At 46.9% G+C, this 15,930-nt stretch overlaps 1 protein-coding gene across 1 annotated transcript in view; it reads right to left on the bottom strand.

Moving 5' to 3' along the window:
* The window catches only part of LOC132470179 (guanine nucleotide-binding protein G(i) subunit alpha-2), a 38,184-nt gene extending 22,725 nt beyond the window's left edge, over positions 1-15,459 (bottom strand). Inside the window, exon 1 of the mRNA XM_060068526.1 lies at positions 14,709-15,459. Within this exon, the coding sequence (XP_059924509.1) occupies positions 14,709-14,826 (118 nt within the window). The 5' untranslated portion in view covers positions 14,827-15,459. The remainder of the gene's footprint in view (positions 1-14,708) is intronic.
* Positions 15,460-15,930: the final 471 nt, after the last annotated feature.

Here is a 15,930-nt window from a genome sequence, read left to right on the forward strand (position 1 = left end):
TCGCGCCGGGACCCGTGATCCGGAAGCCTCAAAGAAACCGTTTAATGGCCTTTTGCATTCTGATGACCAGCGTGTGCGCGTGAGTTTGTGCGCGTGCGTGTGTTCATCGTAACACAATCGGACACGGGTTCAGGGAGAATGTCTGACTCTGAACCGCGTGCTGTCTAAGCTAAGCTAGCAGCCGTTAGTTAGACTAGCAGTGACCCTAGCTCACTGAGCTAACCCTAGCTCAGAGTGATAAGGTTCTGGCCCATCTGCGACCCAAGCCCTACTCACTTCCTGCCCAACAGGAAACGTGCCACGCAGCCAAGCACCTCCTGTCCCACTGCGGCAGTAATTACTCACGTACGCGCGCGCGCGCACACACACACACACACACACACACACACACACACACACACACACACACACACACACACACACACACACACACACACACACACACACACACACACACACACACACACACACACACACACACACACACACACTATTAAAACAAACACACTCTCATACAACTCTACTCTCTCTCCCCCCCTCCCTCCCTTTCTCTCTTGCTCTGTCCGTCTGTCCGTCTGTGTACTTGCATTCCGGCAAGAGTTTAGTGAATACAGGATTCCTCCAGTAGGAGGCTGGAACAGCATCAAGGCTCGCTGACTCCTCTCTACAGATACCCTGTAAAGCTAAGTAATCTTTTGGGGAAGTTTACAACAAGCGACAATGCATGTGCTTTTGTAGAAAGGTGCTTACTTGACTTTTTCTCGACCCAAATCACAAGACCAAGTTGCATAGTGAAAAGTTGTCACGTTTCACCATGTGGCGAGCTAGGGGTCTTCCCTGACACGCTACAGCATACTACTACACCCTACTCCACCAGACCTCTACTACTGAGACACAGCTTCCGGGGCACAGAGACCAGTGTGTGCAGGAGTTCATCCCATGAAGATAAGGCAAATTCATACAGTAGCACACTTTGGAAAATGAACCACAAGTTTCATAACCTTGATAAAAACTGATAATATATTTAGAATATAATATGAACCGTGACATAATAATAGCAGATCTGTGTGTGCCTGTGTGCCCGTGTGCGTGCAAATGAGCATGTGTGCGTGCGTGCGTGTGTGTGTGTGTGCCTTCGTTCGTGTGCGCCTGCGTGCCTGTGTGGGTGTGTGTGTTTTAGGTGGAGCGACTGTTTGGCGCAATGAAGTTGGCATTTAAAGAGCCTGCTATGTCAAAGAACGCAAACCACTGACAAGCAGAAAACAGGAAATCAAACCTCCCTCTGAAAGGCTTCCTTTTGGCAGATCTGCACAATAGGTCTCTTTGGCTGGGCTCCATTGTAAAAGGCAGCCCCTAGGCGGACCTCAAACTGATCAACAAGAGACCAGAGATCATTACAGCTTATTAGAATGAGGACTCAACACATTCCAGCTCACTATTAAAAATAAAAGAGAAAGAAACATCAACACATCTGAAAGTAGCTAGCAAAGCAATATGAAACAAATCCCTGTACAATGGAACATTCCTCCTTCTGAGGTGCAGAAGACCCTGCAGAGCAGACCTCCCAGATGGATCCCTCCATGAGAGCGCCATCTCGTACCTCCAAGGCTCCTGGCAGCCAGCTGCTTCCTCAGCACAGCTGGCCCGTCTCCCTCAACCAGGGGCAGACGGACAGACAGACGGACAGACAGACGGACAGACAGGCGGACAGACCCCCAGCCAAACACCCAGAGGCCTGGTGCACATCTCGCTGAGGTTGATCCGTGTTCCTCTGCTCTTCATGAGTCCTCCCTCCTCCACACAGAGTCTCTCTGGCTCTCAGTTCAGTCCAGGCCTGTCCAGTACTAATCCCTGTACCTGGTCTCATCAGCGCCGTCACAAACCCAGCTCAGACTCACTCCCTCAAGGCACCAGCGGAACAGCGAAACATTTAAAACTAGACGCTTCAAATGTCTGTCGAACTCACTGATAAGATAGATGTGTTCCGAGGCTGATGTGATGATGACAGACGGTTTCACTGATCAGGGACGCCTGGTCGACTGCAGCAGGCTTCCCAACGTGCCTGGGAAATCTGTCTTAATTATCTTGATTTTCCTTGAAGGTTGACACATTCAAGGAATGAAATAATGATTCCACCATCAGAAAGTAGAGGATTGATGCTTTTGTATCTGTTGTCCCCAAACTTGTTTACCTCCCTGCCTCGCACAACGTACAAGGCTGCTTATCATGATATTTGAATAATTAGGTCACCCATGACACATTGTGTAGGTCTTCTTTGACTCGTAGAAACTCCTTATTTAAAAACCAAGCCGAAGGGACACACGAGTAATCTAAGCAGAGAATAACTGGTGGTGGGCAGCACCAGGAGAAAACGCAGGGTTGTTGAAGAAGTGAAGAACTGGCCGATGCTTTGACTGAGTGAGGTCGTGGTGGGCAGCATCAGGAGAAAATAAAGCCATGGTGCTATTCCTTTTGCTGAAACTGTTAAGAGTAGAGCCCGACCGATATAGGATTTTTAAGGCCGATACCGATACGAATATTTTGTGATTAAAAAATCCGATATGCCGATATATCGGCCGATATATATAAAAAAAAAAAATCCAGAAACGCGCAACAAAACAAACAGATTTCCCTAACATTGGTTATTTGTAGTTATCCTTTAAATCCTTTTCACTCTCAACTAACACGTAACAACAGCAAAACTGGACATGGTAGTCATGAATTAAGTCATGCTTATCGACTTTAGAGAATTGATGGGGATGTTCTTTTAATTGTTATTCAAGCAATGTATTTCTTGTGACAGTTGCCAATTTACCATGAACACACTTGCACACATGAGCTGTATTGGAAATCATTCCCTATTCACTCCCTCACTATTCCCTATATAGTGTTTATGATATAGTGCACTATATAGGGAACAAACAAACGAGAATTCGGACACTACGCTGAACATTTCTAAGCGTCATTTGCGTCAGTAAATGCGCCGGGTATAGAGTGGCGAAGTCACGCCCCTTCCGGTAGGGCTCATGGGACCTATGAGATCGAAAAATATGAATGGGTGTCAATGGAGAGAAAATAATTATTTTCTGGTCCCAGTCTTTATATGCCCTGGATTACACATATGTTGTTTGTGGATTTAAATTATAATTTTTCATGCAAAGAAAACTAAAAATGTTCGTGAAGAAGTTAGATTATTTTAGGTTTTATGTGAGGCCGCTTTGTGAACTACAGCTCTTCGCTGCTCTCAACGCATATGATATACGTCACCACACCCGCCCTTGGAACTCGGCACTGAGATGGCGATCTCTCTGCCCCACTTCAGCGCTTTTTCCAAGGGGAGGATAAAAGCATCGAAAGAGGTGAAAACCACGGGGCACGTGCAGAATTTCAGTGATGCCGATGGGAAGATTGTCGGTCTTCTCCACGCCAGTCGCAGGGAGCGTGACGTCACATACGAGCCGTGTAGTCTTTCTCGTTGTGTTTTCTCTACAGCCTTTATCTGAACAATTGCACAATAAACGGTCGAACTCTTTGCATGAAAAATTATCCTTTAAATCCACAAACAACATATGTGTAATCCAGGGCATATAAAGACCGGGACCAGAAAATAATTATTTTCTCTCCATTGACACCCATTCATATTTTTCGATCTCATAGGTCCCATGAGCCCTACCGGAAGGGGCGTGACTTCGCCACTCTATTTGTGTGACGCAGACAGATGCTCCCACATCATGTTAACAAACCGGGCAATCCCGAGGAAAGCTGGAGCTTGTATTGATGTTGAATGCAACATTTCCTTGATCAAGTTTTTTTTATTAATTTTGAATATTACATTTTCTATGTTAACTCCCAATTAAATTGTTGACATCTCTAAACGAAAGCCGGAGACTCCATCATTAAATGTATTAGTTTTCGCGGTTATTCAGCTTCTTCTTCTCCTCCGGAAGAACACTACCGCATTGCATTGTGGTATACGGAGTAACAAGTAGGGAACATCGTATGTACACTCAAATTTTAGTGCATGAAATTAACCACTGAGAATTCGAACACTACTGCAAAATGGCGAGCACCCTATATAGTGCACTATATCCGTGATAGGGAATGATTTCGAACACAGCTATGAACAACACCGATGATCTCCGTCGATCTCCGTCATTCACTCTGCCTGAATCAGCGGGTTTGGGGCGTTAGAGCGCCCTCTGGTGGACAATTATTATTATTTTTTAAATATTCATTTATCGGCCATTATAATGCCGATACCGAATAGTTTGAAAAATGCCTAATATCGGCCGATAATATCGGCCTGCCGATATATCGGTCGGGCTCTAGTTAAGAGTGACCCTCTCTCTGTCCTCCTGCTCCTTCTCCCCGCCCTCCTCCTCCTCCCCCTCCCCCTCTCTGTTCCTCCCCCTCCTGTTCCTCCCCCTCCTGTTCCTCCCCTCCTCCCCTCTGTTCCTCCTCTAAATAGGACCCAGTGTGGCAGGGCCCTAACGGAGGCCCCACTGAAGAAAACCACATAATTACAAATCACAATAAAGCCCTCAGTGAAGCCTCTCCCTCAGAGCTGCACCCTGCTCCGTCCAGCTCCACCCAAACACCACCCTCCCTCCCTCTGCACGCACTGTTCCCATTCTGCCACAGCAGTCTTCTAGCCTGCTCACCCATGGCCCCTTCTTCTGTGTCTTCCACCTCCCTCCCTCCCTCCCTCCCGTTTTAAAGCTTGGTTTCAAAAGGAACGTCATGTGATCAGCTTTGGGGGGGCTGGTGTTTTTGTGCGGGGAAGAACACCACCACAGCCTGGCTGGGCTGGGGGGCTGGAGGACTGGGTGGTTGGGGGACTGCGGTCCCTAGATGCTGCCTCTAGGGGCCGGGTGGGTGGGGGACAGCGGTGCCTAGATGCTGCCTCTAGGGGTTAGGGTGGGTGGCGGACAGCGGTCTCTAGAGGCAGCGTACCTGTCAACAAGCTCCAGCCTGAAGCCCTCAGTATGACCTCGCTGACCTCTACCACTCAACACCAAGTGACCTACTCTGTACCCATGAGTCCCAACAGGTTCCCCCCATGCCTCAGGGGAATGATTCTGGTTCCCTGTTCGCCTCCAGCGAGCTAAAGCCCTGGCGTCTGGCGAACACTAAAGGGCCACACCGGGCTCTGGAATATCCACCACACACAACCTTTGCACTACTGCCAGCGGAGCTACTGAGTAAAGCCCAGCAAACATTAAATATCTCACTCCCTCTGTGCTGGGAGGTGGGTGGGAGGCGGGGGTATTGACACACGGTGACACAATGGTGGAGGTGGAAATGAGCCAAACTAGTTACCTGAAGCCAAAGAAGATAATGAAAGATCTTGATAAAACAGTTTTCTAACAATAAGAGGTCCCTGCGCGCAGCCACACAAACACACGACTACGGTGTTTTCTATTGTTAAACCCATTGCAACAGCCCCCCCGGCGTGAGGACAGGCTGGAGACAGGCTTTGGACTTCAGAACATGGAGGGAGGGATTCATAAATCAGCCCTTTACTTTAACAGCCCTCTGTGTTGGCAAGAGGAATCTAATTTAACATTCCGTGGTCCAAGAAAATGTGCCACTCTGATTCAACCATTTTCACCACGGATAAGATCTCTTGGTTAAGCCTTTTTCATACCAGGTTCATTTGTAAACGTGTTTAACGCAAAGGCCCATAATACTGTTGTGCAGCTTTTATTATTATTTTTTTATTATTATTAAGACCATCAAGAATGTATCAACTGTAAAAAAAATAAAATAATAACACGCACAAAAAGAAAATACACAAAATGAGAACAATAGCCATTGAGGGGGGGCGTTTCAGATCGCCTGCATTTGAGCGCATGCATGCACAGAACTTGAGAAGACCCGCCAGAACTAGTCAGAAACACGCCAAGTTCCTAACAAGTCCAGTCGGACACAGGTGCACTTCTCGTAGTTTGAACAAAGAAGATGGCCCACCCAGTTGCGCGTGCTTTCTTCACCACCCCTATTCTCTTCTAGCGGGGCTTCTAACCCACGACCCTAATGCCAACCGCACTCCAGGGCGGTGTTTAGATAAATAAGTAATCACAATGGAGGTCGACTTTCCTCAGCCAAGTGATTCGGTTCGCCAACTGTAGTTTAATTGAAAACAGTCTGAAGCCCCTTTCCCCTCATACAATATTAACATGATGAAGTGAAAGTTCACAAAGTCGTCTATTTTTCATAAGAATAGTTTGGGAGGGCACGCCTCTTTGAAAGCGAGTTATGTAATTTCTCTCGTGGGAAATTCCATGTGGTAATTCCAACCAACTAGGGCAACGTTTTGATATGTTGAGGGGAATCTCTTATGTCCGCATTTATTTGAGACCAAAAGCAGATGGGGGGAACTACCATGGAGCTCCCCCAAGTTTTTAAAGCCATGTCAACTGTCGCATAGGGAAGCATTTCTGACATTTTTATCCCAGAATGCATTATGTTTTGCGAGGCAACGCAACGCATGCTTGATCTGAAACGCGCCTAATAACAACAAAAGCCAATGAGATCTTATGACTGCAACAGCCAATGAGAGGCCTTATGACTGCAACAGCCAATGAGAGGCCTTTGACTGGAACAGCCAATGAGAGGGCTTATAACAAAGATGAACTAGGGGGTTTATCCTCCCAGGTAATTGCAGCTGCCGTAAGGAGACAACAAGCTCCTATTGGCCGAGTGGAGGGTGTGTGGCACTATGTGACCAGCATGGTGTTGTGCTGCGTCCCTCCCTGGTATTACCGTGGAGATACACCTGTCATAAAGGGGTGTGCACGGCTCTATCTAACCTCCGGTCAATAATTAAACCAAACATGTTGACGGGAGGGGGGGGGTTGGGGGCAGACCTCGTACAGGCTGACATGAAACGATCAACCATGCAGGGGGCCAAGAGTCCAGCCCTGCTGAGTCCAGCCCTGGTGAGTGGTATGTGTTCAACAACCTCAGAGGTAAAAGGAGTCCAGACCTGGTTTTCTACTGGTCTATCTCAGAGGCAGTGTCTGTGGGGGCTCCCGGCGACAGGTCTGATGTTAAGTCCTCAGTCCTGGTGTTCTACGGTTAACCCTCAGAGGTAGTGGGCAGTGGGAGCGTGGTCTACCTCAGAGGTAGCGGGCTGTGAGGGGGTTCTACGGTAACCCTTAGAGGTAGGGGGCTGTGAGGGCTCCAGGTCTGGTGTTAAGTCCTCCGTCCTGGTGGACAGACAGGATGGGCGGGCTTCCTCCACACAGAACAAAGGATTAGCCTCTACTTCTGTTTCAGACTGCAGCCTCTGAAAGAGGAAGTAGCAGGGAGGAAGGGGGGTGGGTGGCTGAGAGCTAAAACAGGAACTGCAACAATTCCATCAGCAAACGATGAATGAGCAGACCTCAAAACAGAACAGCTCAGAGTCTGAGGAGAACCACCACACCAAACGCTTTTAACCAATGAGACCATCATATATTACTTTATTAGTACATTACAACATTTAGTAGTATATTATACACGGACACTCCGGACAGTAGTATATTATACACACAGACGTTATATTAGTAGTATACAATACACAGACATTTGTAGTATATTATACACAGACAGTAGTATATTATACACAGACGTTAGTATTATATTCTAAACAGACGTTATATTAGCAGAATATTATAGGGCTGCTCGATTATGGACAATTATTTTGGTCAATATTGAAATCACGATTATTCAACTGATTATTTTTACGTTTGAAAACATGATGTATTTATTCATCATGTCTCTCCCAAAAACACTTTGTAACTTGGAAAAATACACAAAATTGTCAAAAAGAAAATGTTCAAATCTAAAATAATGTACAGATATGATTCCAGTTGTTCTGGAAAAATAAAATAAAGAAAAGAAATAATAATCTTGATCGAAATTCGATTAATTGCCCACCACTAGTATATTATACACAGACATTAGTAGTACATTATACACTGACAATAGTATATTATACACAGATGATAGTATGGAATTATACAAAGACATTGGTACTATATTATACACAGACATGATATTAGTAGTATATTATACAAAGACGTTAGTAGTATATTATACACAAACCCCCCGCCCAGAGGACCACGACCTCCTCTGATGGGGCCCATGACCCCCTGAGATGGGGGAAGTGGACTGAGCTCATTTCCTGTGATGGAAGAGAGCAAGGAAGGAAGAGAGGGGGGGGGGCTGGGATGCTGTACAGTGTGTGTTTATTGACATGGAGGCGATGATGGAGAGAAGCCCCCCCTCCAGTAGCACGAAACGTACACAATCAGAGGAAGAGAGGCTTCATGCTGATGTTCTAGGTGAACTGATGGACTCCGTAGCGACGGAGGAGGTTAGTCATCGTCCACGCTGAGGCTGCGAGGGTTCCTCTCGACGAGGTACAGTGTGGAGGAAAACGGAATAGTGTGAAGCACAATTTAAATTTTGTACAATTTGTGTTCCATCTCACTGATCGCTTTCATTGGCTGCCTGCTGGAGAGCGATGCGCTTTGATGTGCTGTACTCCACCCACACAGACACCACTTACGGTTCAGCAATGACTCAACCGCTCAGAGCCAGCTCAGGGCCTGGTGTCTAGAGCCTGCTCATACAGGCTCAGGGCCTGGTGTCTAGAGCCAGCTCATACAGGCTCAGGGTGTCTAGAGCCAGCTCATACAGGCTCAGGGTGTCTAGAGTCTGCTCATACAGGCTCAGGGCCTGGTGTCTAGAGCCTGCTCATACAGGCTCAGGGCCTGGGGTCTAGAGCCAGCTCATACAGGCTCAGGGTGTCTAGAGCCAGCTCATACAGGCTCAGGGTGTCTAGAGCCTGCTCATACAGCCTCATTGCCTGGTGTCTAGAGCCTGCTCATACAGGCTCAGGGCCTGGTGTCTAGAGCCAGCTCATACAGGCTCAGGGTGTCTAGAGCCAGCTCATACAGGCTCAGGGTGTCTAGAGTCTGCTCATACAGGCTCAGGGCCTGGTGTCTAGAGCCTGCTCATACAGGCTCAGGGCCTGGGGTCTAGAGCCAGCTCATACAGGCTCAGGGTGTCTAGAGCCTGCTCATACAGGCTCATTGCCTGGTGTCTAGAGCCTGCTCATACAGGCTCAGGGCCTGGTGTCTAGAGTCAGCTCATACAGGCTCAGGGTGTCTAGAGCCAGCTCATACAGGCTCAGGGTGTCGAGAGCCTGCTCATACAGGCTCAGGGGCTGGTGTCTAGAGCCAGCTCATAAAGGCTTAGGGTGTCTAGAGCCAGCTCATACAGGCTCAGGGGCGGTGTCTAGAGCCAGCTCATACAGGCTCAGGGCCTGGTGACTAGAGCCAGAAAGAAAGAGAACCAGAAGTGCATTGGTTACCAGAGCCTCAGACCAACACCCAGACATGCAGTCTGCAGTAGAGTTGTTCCGAATCCGATACCAGTATTGGAAATGCCTCCAATACTGCCTAAAATGCAGTATCGGGTATCAGCGAGTACGAAAGTCAATGCGATGATTCATTACTTTCACGTGACTCCTCCACTACACAGAGAATATCACAAACACTACGTTGGTATGCTGCGTTCGTTAACGGGTGAGGTGGGAAACCCGTCATCTCCGACCTACGTGCGTTTGAGCTACCAAGTCGGAAACACACGGACGCTCATGCTAAATTACAAGAATATAATGTATTATTATAATGACAAATTATGAATGGAAATTTTTTCCATCAGACTAGATAAAAGATGGTTCTATAGAATTCCTTCTCTGTACAAGTCCTGTGGACCGAACCTACAATCTAGTTCAATGCAAGCAGCGGTCCCGGCCTGACAGGGACGGCGGAGTGCGGTCTGGGACGGTGTCCTTGAGCGGCGCAGCTTGTTTACCGGTCGCTCCGAGTCTGAGTATCTGTGTATAATCAGCCGAGTGTAATCACACCAAACAGCCTCAAGAAGTCAGCCACAGGCTATAATAAGAGAGACACTTTGTGGCTATTCAGCAACACTGACCACAGTGTAAACCGTCACACAGCCTTCCCTCGCACTGTCACCCCTCGCACTGTCACCCCTCGCACTGTCACCCCTCGCAACGTCACCCCTCGCAACGTCACCCCTCGCAACGTCACCCCTCGCAACGTCACCCCTCGCAACGTCACCCCTCGCAACGTCACCCCTCGCAACGTCACCCCTCGCAACGTCACCCCTCGCAACGTCACCCCTCGCACCGACCTAACATAGATTATATATAATACAGGTTAAACCAACCTAACATAGGCTGTATATAATACAGGTTAAACCGACCTAACATAGACTGTATATAATACTGGTTAAATCAATCTATTAGAGTCGGTATATAAACCAGGTTCAACTGACCAGGTTCAACTGTAAATGGATTTGGGATATGTTTGGTATGATATCGAGTTAGATTGACGAACATAGAGATTGTGACATCCGTCAACAACACGCAAGCTCTGTGTTCGCCAATCTACTTATCGAGTCTTAAAAAGATGGCGTCGACGGGTGAACTACTGATGGTATTGTGTGTATAAAATGTCCTTTTTAATAAACAATCTGTACACTTACAAAGTTATCAATGCCTCGTTTTATATGTTAAGACCCTTATTATACTATCAAAGAAGTGTCGGGCTACTTCTAGCCTTTTAAGTGGTTTAAAATAGCGATTTAGTTTTTACCAAAGGAAATCGTTCCAAGTGTATAGCGTTTTGGTAGAATCGGCTAAAAACAGCCAACCTAAGAATGTGTCTCTATGCGCTTTTTCGCTCCCTAACGAACCTTCCAACTGGTTATCATACTAAACATATCCCAGATCCATTTTACACCGGACATCTCCTTTAACATAGACCGTATATAAACAATATCCAAGACTTGAATGTGGACCTGTAACTTTAAATAAACGGTTGTAAAATGTGTTTCTTTAGACTTAAATACTGTAAAGACCAGTCAATCCTGCTGGTAAAATGATTCATCTGAACCAGAATAGACTGCTACTGTGTCTCCCTCTATCAATCTCCATTCCTCTTGTTTGTGTAATAGTTCAAAGAGTTAATCTGACTTCACAGCTGGAGATCTTGGCACACGTCCATCTAGTAGTACAAACAATTACATTCTGGAGGAACGAATAGGACTGAATCCTCGACATTATCCAGAGCAGGTCAGCGGGGTAAGACTGCTCAAGAGAGCGCATCTCATGAGGACGTAGCAGGGTCATACTGTTCAGTGAAGCCGCCCTAGCAGACCCTGGGACTGGGTATACACGGTAGACACCATGTCGACTACCTCGTGAAGATGGGGTTTAGCCTTCCATTGTAAACCGTTAGTAACTACTGGTTACTAACACTAGTAGTTAGTAACTACTGGCTACTAACGAGTTCAGTGGCAACACTCTCACACCACAGAGACATGGCATAGACCACTCACACATCAGCAGAAGAGGAAGAGAAAGCACATCTAGCATGCTTCACGCGCCACCGGTCAGTTAGTGGGATTTGAGGAATGTAATCTTAACATAAGATAGCGATTTTTGCAGAAGCAGTCTTCACTTTATAATCTCCATCCAGAATGCTTTACACACACCTAGACTGGCAATGTAGCAGAACCTCTTTCAGCCCCTCTTAACGGAACTCATCTAGTGTGATGGCACCCTGCCTACTCTCATGTCAACGATTTGACGCCACCAACTACTACCACCAAACAGCTGCAGGCTGGCAGTACACCACAAAGGCATTGCTACATCTGTCAGTCTGTGGTGGTGACCACATGGCAAGCCTTCCCCTGGAATACCTTCTGTCAGCAGCCAGGAAGTCCTCCACTTACCAGATGAGATGTAAGACACTGGGTTCTTCTACATCATATTGTGTACCAGATCTCTCTGCCTCTGTCAGCAGTGGTTTGACTCGTATTCCTGTTGCTCCACTAAACCCCTCCAACATGACGACCCACTCTACTCACCACATTACCAACACATCTCACATGGTACCCAACTGAAGATTCATTTAATAGAAAGAAAATAACAACCGTGACATATTGAGAATAGCATGAGTGCATGTCCTGCAGTCAGCTGGCCCCGCGGGGAGCATGATTTCTTATCCAAACAGAATTATTTACATAACCACACAGCACGCTCATGTTTTCTGTTATTTGGGCCTGAAGGCAAATGTGTCTATAGCATATTTGTATTGACAACGTGAGAGAGAGAGAGCATGCGTGTGATTGAGCAAAACGAGGCCTTGTTCTCTATACAGCTGCTGAAGGCCCACTAACTCTAATGCTTAGCCTAACGCTAACCCTAACGCTAACCCTAACGACAACCCTTACCATAATGCTAACCCTAATGCTAACGCTAACCCTTACCCTAATTCTAACCCTAACCCTGATGGAGGGCCAGACCCTTGCTGTTGGGTCCTGGACTTTACTCTGGCCTGGCCCTGGGCTTCAGAGGGCAGAGGTGTGAGGGACTCGGATGCCAGGTAGCCAGACGCTGAGCAGTGGCTAGGAGTCTGGGAGGCCACAGAGCGCCTCAGAGACCAGGAGGTTGCTCCTCTCTGAGGCTCAGAGACCAGGAGGCTGTGAGCCTCCATGAGTTGATGGTACTGAGGGACCATCGCTCTGCGAGGATAAATGCTTATTAATTCCCTGCATCTGACATGATGGCGTTGCCGTTTTTGTGATGAAGTGTGGGCAGGGGTGGGGGGGGGGGGGGGTCGTTTCCACGGCAGCAGACGTGAGATGTGAGAGGAAGTCTCAGATGAGGCGTGATGTAACACTTCCAGGACCGTGTCGCTCTCTGACGAAACCCAAGGCACTAAGCTCTGGATTCAGCAAGAGAGGCTGCTTTTATCTTCAAGATACAGGGTAGGGTATACATCTCGTCCAAACATACGTCATTTTACCATGGAACCGGAGCTGGAATGAGTTTGAGTAAAACCATTATTTGACAGCGTTCCTCTTGTGCAGTAGCAGAAATTAAGTAATATGTCCCAATCAGTGAGCAGTAAATACAGCTTTCTCCCTACAAGTTGTCGAAGTTGTCAGAAAAAGCAGATTAGCTTCATTTGAAAGGCAGGATCTCCATACTTCTGTTCTTCAAAAAGGCACAGAAGATAAGAACACTGAGATTCGCAGGTAATTCAGCTTACATTGTGAAATCACCACACATCTCTAGGAAACTTCAGTAAATTGAGCTTATATTCAGACGTCACCGAGAGAACACACACACACACACACACACACACACACACACACACACACACACACACACACACACACACACACACACACACACACACACACACACACACACACACACACACACACACACACACGATAGAGCATATAATTAGTCTTTGAACCAGGAGCACAACTTCCGCACACATGCATCAAAGACGCGAGGGAACAAGGCATGCCTGAATGTTTATCTCCTTTAAACAGGGAGGAAAGGAAAAGTGAAAAGTAAGAGAATAAGTTGAGCTGTGGTGGGCAAGCCGAGGTGGACTGTAAACAGAGCAAGCCCATTTCAACATTTGAGGTCACCACTGGAATCCTTAAAAGGAGGTCCAAAATAGCTTTCTTAAAAACAGCGACATAAAAGGGTGAGGCTGCTCAATACATGACTCCATATCTTTGTGGAGGACTCCATTATAATATTTATGTTTATATTTATAAGTATGTGTGTGTGTGTGTGTGGGTGTATTTTATGTTGGACAAAATGTCCATTTAAAGTTATTAACAAAAGTCAAGTACCACAATAAATCATCAGTAAGTGGTCCCTCTGCGTTTACAAGTGATAGTTAAGCACCGACCGAGTCAGTCCTCTATTACACTGTAACCGACAGTCTGAAAACAAACTATTGAGTCGGGGGAAACAAAGCAAAGTCCACTGCGAGGGACAGAACGTCTTCATGGGTGAAGCTTGACCTTCACTCTTTGCACCTAACCAAGATCTCGTAATTCAAATCAATTATTTGCGAATGCCCGGCACCCTTTTTGATAACATCAGGTGATGTCAATTTGCAAATAAAATAATGGAAAGTTCAATAAAAGGGACAGTTTATCCTTTTGTAAGGGTTAGGGATACAAGGTTAACCCTTACCCGTTCTGTTTCACAAGGTTCAGGGTAACAGCTTAACCCTCTGCAAGTCTGCCTCATTAGGGTAACCAGGTTAACCCTGACCCAGTCTGTGTCACTATTAGGGTAACCAGGTTAAGCCAGTCTGCCTCACTAGGGTAACAGGTTAACCCAGTCTGCTCCACTAGGCTAACAGTTTAACCCAGTCCGCCTCACTAAGGTAACCAGGTTAACCCTGACCCAGTCTACCTCACTAAGGTAACAGGTTAATTCTGACCCAGTCTGCCTCACTAAGGTAACCAGGTTAACCCCGAACCAGTAAGCCTCACTAGGGTAACAGGTTAACCAAGTCTGCCTCACTAGGTAACAGGTTAACCCAGTATGCCTCACTAGGGTAACCAGGTTAACCCAGTATGCCTCACTAGGGTAACCAGGTTAACCCAGTCTGCCTCACTAGAGTAACAGGTTAACCCTGACCCTAGGGGTGTACACTTGGTATGCCCGTTGGTTACTTAAGCAACTAGCAGTATGTGGTGAATCTAACAACTAACCCTTATCGAAATCAACTACAACCCATAGAACTCTTGCTCATGGTTGGTTTCCCAGATGCTCCCAGATGACCCACGGAGCCAGCACTTACCCAGCAGAAGCAGCTTCACCTCCCGGGCCGCCTTCTCGCCATCCTCCCGGAGGTTCTTGTCGATCATCTTGGACCTTTCGGCTGCCGCCTTGTCCTCCTGGCTGACGGTGCAACCCATGGTTCCTAGCGCGCGCTTCAGGACTGCTGCTGGTTTGACCGCTCCACAGGAAATTATCTTAACCTTAACCCTAGCCCTTAACCCTAACCTTAACTTCACTCAGAAAGGCTTCGTCCTCACTGCTACAACTGGAGCTGAAGAACTTACTTCTCTGGTGGTTGAAGCTGTGGAGGCAGATGTTGGTACCAAAGGAGAACAGTGGTAAACAACGCAGTGATTTTTTTAGTTGGTATAGCTTTAAGTCGGTTTAGCTTTAAGTCTTTAAGGTTAGGTTTAACTCATGTTCCGTCAGTAGACATCAGGGATGCTCTTCTTCACGTCAGGAAACCAAACAACTTTGCGGAACTTTAAGAAGCTTGATGCTTGAAGCGTGACGGTCTCCTGATGCCGCCGTCTGCGCAGGTCCGCACGAAAACGGGCACGAAGTTCTCACGAAATGACTCCGAAGTTCTCTCTAAATTAGTCAAGCTGTGAGACCGAGGGTTGGGGCTCCGGTGCCAGGAGGCTGACGGTGGTTATCCTGGTGGTTATCCTGGTGGTTCTCCTCTCCGTTATGTGCTCCGTCCCCTGATTGAGGTTCTCCGTTATGCGTTCCGTCCCCTGGTCGAGGTTGATGGTTTGAAGCCACACCCGCGAAGTTCTCCAGTACGAGCATAGGAGACCGCGACGCGCGCCTCCCGATCGGCAACGCCCACTCCGAGTGCATCATGGGAAATGTAGGCCAGGGTGTATAAAACCGTCAGTAAAACGTAGTACTATTATTTAGGTTTCCTGCATTATTCGTTTCAGTTTGTTTTAGTCCTTTTGATCAGGATAGTATCATGTTCATTTGGTTAAAGATATAGCATCACAAAAGCTGAAGCAAGAAATTAGATATTCAATGTGAGATAGGTGTGAACTACCAAATAAAAAAATATTAAGATAATTGTGTAGGCCTACTTATTCTTACATTTGTGTTTACCATCCTCAAAATAAAACGGTCAACAATCAAAAGCTAACATTAAAAAAAAGAAAAGGCAGGAATTATGTGAATCAAAGCCAGCTCTACAGCGCTCCCTGGAGGCGGTCCGTGGTGGAACTTAAGGGGAAACTGATATTAATCTG

The sequence above is a fragment of the Gadus macrocephalus genome, chromosome 13 (assembly GCF_031168955.1).
Source record: "Gadus macrocephalus chromosome 13, ASM3116895v1".
NCBI lineage: Eukaryota > Metazoa > Chordata > Actinopteri > Gadiformes > Gadidae > Gadus > Gadus macrocephalus.